At 46.9% G+C, this 5000-nt stretch overlaps 1 protein-coding gene across 1 annotated transcript in view; it reads right to left on the reverse strand.

Moving 5' to 3' along the window:
* abce1 (ATP-binding cassette, sub-family E (OABP), member 1) overlaps nt 1-5000 on the reverse strand; it is a 10506-nt gene that overhangs the window by 5260 nt on the left and 246 nt on the right. The window contains exons 2-7 of the mRNA XM_061066458.1: nt 3558-3698; nt 3402-3487; nt 3196-3293; nt 2200-2317; nt 357-494; nt 210-279 (exon numbers count right to left, since the gene is read on the reverse strand). Coding sequence (XP_060922441.1) covers nt 210-279; nt 357-494; nt 2200-2317; nt 3196-3293; nt 3402-3487; nt 3558-3660 — 613 coding nt within the window. The 5' untranslated portion in view covers nt 3661-3698. The remainder of the gene's footprint in view (nt 1-209; nt 280-356; nt 495-2199; nt 2318-3195; nt 3294-3401; nt 3488-3557; nt 3699-5000) is intronic.

Genomic DNA, 5000 nt, shown 5'->3' on the forward strand with positions numbered 1-5000 from the left:
GACCCTGGAGCTGGAGGTCATGACCTCTGACCTCGAGGTCGAATCTGATTCTACTTCCTGAGACGTGGAACATCTTCAGCCTCTGAAGTGGTTTTATAGTAATTAGTTTTGGGCCAACGATCATTTTAGAGAGTGTGTGTGTGTGTGTGTGTGTGTGTGAGAGTGTGAGTGTGTGTGTCTCTGAGAGTGTGTGTGTGTGTGTGTGTTACCTAGCTGATCACAAACGATTCTTGCTGTGTCTGTGTCGTCCTTCCTGCTCAGGATGGCTCCTACTGACCCCTGGAGGTAGAGGTGAAGAGTTACACCCGGCCCTCACTGCTCTGCCCCCCCCCCCCCCTGCCCCCCCCCCTCGTTACCTTGACGGTCTTGGGGATCTGGTCCACGTACTGCGGCTTCACGATGGCTCGCAGGTCGTCCTCCAGGATCTTGGTGAAGTAGTTCTGCAGCTCGGATCCTCTGAAGTACGTGAGGATCTCCTGCCAGTCGGGAGGATTCTGGGAAAGGTCAGAGGTCACAGACGATTCCATCAGTGTTCAGATACTTTCACGATTCATACGAACCCTCAAATGAAGCAGCAGCAGGAGATTCTCACGCTCGTTATTATCAGACACACGAGAGATGGATCATAAGACTGACGTAGAAGATGAAGATGAATTAAGTGTGAAAAGTGAAACTCAGAAAACGAGTTTTATTATTGGTGAGATAATTAATAAATAGAACTTTTGAATTAGATTCCAGACGATAAAAAAAGACACTTGTTAACGAAATTATTCACTTTTTTTAAATCATTGAATTTCCTCTTTGTTTTATTCTTTAACGAGAGGAAAAGTCTGGGGACGTTTGGTCAGAGAGAAGCTCCGCCCACATCTTATCTCATCCGCACAGCAACAAACGACGATCAACGTTTCCATCTATCAGCAACATGTGTGTGTCTGTGTGTGTTACACTCACACCACTAACCTGTGTGTGTTACACTCACATCAGTAACATGTGTGTGTGTCTGTGTGTGTTACACTCACATCACTAACCTGTGTGTGACACTCACATCAGTAACATGTGTGTGTGTCTGTGTGTGTTAAACTCACATCACTAACCTGTGTGTGTGTCTGTGTGTGTTACACTCACATCAGTAACATGTGTGTGTGTCTGTGTGTGTTACACTCACATCACTAACCTGTGTGTGACACTCACATCAGTAACATGTGTGTGTGTCTGTGTGTGTTAAACTCACATCACTAACCTGTGTGTGTGTCTGTGTGTGTTACACTCACATCACTAACATGTGTGTGTTACACTCACATCACTAACATGTGTGTGTGTCTGTGTGTGTTACACTCACATCACTAACCTGTGTGTGTTACACTCACACCAGCAACATGTGTGTGTGTCCGTGTTACTCACACCAGCAACATGTGTGTGTGTGTGTCTGTGTGTGTTACACTCACATCACTAACCTGTGTGTGTTACACTCACATCACTAACATGTGTGTGTGTGTTACACTCACACCAGCAACATGTGTGTGTGTCCGTGTTACTCACACCAGCAACATGTGTGTGTGTGTTACACTCACACCAGCAACGTGTGTGTGTGTTACACTCACATTAGTAACCTGTGTGTGTTACACTAACACCAGTAACATGTGTGTGTGTTTGTGTTACTCAAACCAGCAACATGTGTGTGTGTGTTACACTCACATCACTAACATGTGTGTGTGTGTGTGTTACACTGTGTTCACTCACACCAGTCACATCTGTGTGTTTGTGTGTTACACTCACACCAGTAACATGTGTGTGTGTGTGTGTGTTACACTCACACCAGTAACATGTGTGTGGGTGTGTGTGTGTTACACTCACACCAGTAACATGTGTGTGTGTGTGTGTGTGTTACACTGTGTTCACTCACACCAGTCACATCTGTGTGTTTGTGTGTGTTACACTCACACCAGTAACATGTGTGTGTGTGTGTGTGTTACACTAACACCAGTAACATGTGTGTGTGTTTGTGTTACTCACACCAGCAACATGTGTGTGTGTGTTACACTCACATCACTAACATGTGTGTGTTACACTCACACCAGTAACATGTGTGTGTGTGTGTGTTACACTGTGTTACACTCACACCAGTAACATGTGTGTGTTACACTTACACCAGTAACAGGTGTGTGTGTGTGTGTGTGTGTGTGTGTGTGTGTTACTCACATCGTACTTCCCCAGGTTGGGTTTCTGTTTTCCAGCCAGGATCTTCAGAGCCGTGGACTTCCCGATACCGTTGGTCCCCACGAGACCCAGTACCTCACCAGGTCTGGGGATAGGCAGCCTACACACACAGAGACACACACAGAGACACACACAGGCAGACACATACACACACACTTTAAAAAAACTGCAGAAATACATAAATCCTGTTTAAAAACAGAATCTTCCCCATATTCCATCTGAATGATTCTTTCCTGTCGAGTTAAACAAGTAGATCTCGAGTGTTTGTGACCAGAGTATCTGAGAAGGTTCATCCAGTGAATCTATGAAGCAACATCACGTCTTCACAGTTCATTACTTTCACCTGCGGATCAAACTGAGATTGTGTTTTCCCAGAATTCACTTTGCTCCCAAACAGCAGCGATCTGTTCTGCCACCGGTTTGAATCGTCTTCAGATCAGTGTGTGTGTCTCCCTGTGTGTGTGTGTCTCCCTGTGTGTGTGTGTCTCCCTGTGTGTGTGTGTCTCCCTGTGTGTGTGTGTCTCCCTGTGTGTGTGTGTCTCCCTGTGTGTGTGTGTCTCCCTGTGTGTGTGTGTCTCCCTGTGTGTGTGTGTCTCCCTGTGTGTGTGTGTGAGTTCCTGGAGCTAGTTTGATGGTTGACGCTGGAACTGGACACGAGTAAAAGGGACGTGTCCTGGAAGACCTCCGTCCTGTTAGGGTTTGTAACTCTCGTTCAGTTCGAACAACAAGACGATAACTCAGAGTCAGAGTCAGAACCCGACAGCTGATCTTATACTACACACAAGTTATTAATGTTTTAAATTCACTGGTCTCAGATCAGTTCTCTGTCCAAACGTTAAAGTCCAGGAGCAGAAATATGGAATCAGAACATGAGACACGTTCAGAACATGTTCATCATCATCAGAGAAACCCACACACGCCTGTCCCGTGTGTGTGTGTGTGTGTGTGTGTGTGTGTGTGTTGGGGGGGGGCACGTACCGGTGCAGTTTGAAGGAGTTGGCGCAGTATCTGTGAGTGGTTTCCTTCTTCAGGTTGCTGGGCAGGTTGACGATGGACAACGCTCCAAACGGACATTTCTACAAAGACACAACCACGTCAGAATAACCCACAACATCCACAAAGAACACGACACAACAAATCACTGATTCATAGACACCACCCCCCCCCCCCGACCAGGTGTTTACCTTGATGCAGATCCCGCAGCCTATGCACAGCGACTCGGAGATCCACACGATCTTACTCTGCGGCGTCACCTCGATGCACAGCTTCCCTGAGAACACACAGGAAGTGTTAACACCCACTCGGCTCCTCCCACTTCTCACGGGCGAGCGAGCACTCACCCATCCGCACCACGGGGCAGCTCTTCTTGCACTCCTGGCGGCATTTCTTCGGTTTGCATTTGTCGTGGCTGACGATGGCGATCCTGGTGTTTTTATCGGCCATGATGGAGGCGGGGCCAGCGGACGCTCGCACCCGAGGAGCTGAAACACACAGAGAGAGAGAGATGATGGGAGGAGTCAGGAGGAGAGAGAGAATGTGTCACAGCTGATGGTGAAACTCAGACACACAACAACTCTGCTGAAGCAACACATTCACGCGTGAGCTTCAACAAAGGCTCCTGGTGCTTCACACTGGTTTCATGGATCCCAGTGGAACCAGTGAAACCAGTGGAACCAGTGGAACCAGTGGAACCAGTGGAACCAGTGAAACCAGTGGAACCAGTGAAACCAGTGGAACCAGTGGAACCAGTGAAACCAGTGGAACCAGTGGAACCAGTGAAACCAGTGAAACCAGTGGAACCAGTGGAACCAGTGGAACCAGTGGAACCAGTGGAACCAGTGACCATCTGCACCGGGGCCTCCAGCCGGAAGCTACCGGACCGAGTGTTCGGGTCAGATTCATCACGAGTGGAACCAGTGACCTCACAGCAACACGTCACCAACGACTCGCCTGAGTCCAGAACAGGTGAACATGCGGACGTTGGATTTTGAGCTGGACACTATTGTTCTTTATACTCTAAACATGTTGCACTTTGTTTAATATCCAGACCTCACTTTGTGATTTTGATAAGGGGTTAAATAGAAACTTTGATATCTTTTGAGTTGCACTGCTGACTCATCTTATAAACCCTCTTTTTGATTTATGTTGATCACGTTGGAGTTTCTAGTTTAAACCGACAGTTTTGCACTTTAATATTTGAGCCTTTGTTTACATTTTGTTTTGTGCTGCATTATACGATGACATACAGTTTGTTGTTGTCAAAATAAAATTAACTGAAATGAAATGGTCAATTTGATTTTTTTGGAGGAAAATTTATCGTTTAGATTAATCGATAAAATAGTCGACCGATTAATCGATAGAAAAATAGTCGTTAGAGTCAGCCCTACATGTGACGTCCCAGCTGGTTGTCCTGATGACTCACGAGTCCCGGAGACCGACAGGATCCTTTCATCTTCATCATCATCCTCTCATCTTCATCATCATCCTCTCATCTTCATCTTCATCCTTCCATCCTGAACCTTGTTAGAACCCAGGACAGCTTGTGATCGCAGAGCAACCGAACGCGATGACGCTCCAGAGGAAACGCAGATCAGCAACAGCTGCGTTGAACGAACATGTTCAAACTGTCATGTGACATCACATGTTCAAACTGACATGTGACATCACATGTTCAAACTGACATGTGACATCACATGTATGTTCCCCGGTGTCCCCGCTGGCTGAGCTGCGGGTTAGATGGAAGCTAACTAGGAGCTAACAGCTGCTAGCGCGGAGGAGCTAGC

Source organism: Limanda limanda, chromosome 22, assembly GCF_963576545.1.
Source record: "Limanda limanda chromosome 22, fLimLim1.1, whole genome shotgun sequence".
Classification (NCBI taxonomy): Eukaryota; Metazoa; Chordata; class Actinopteri; order Pleuronectiformes; family Pleuronectidae; genus Limanda; species Limanda limanda.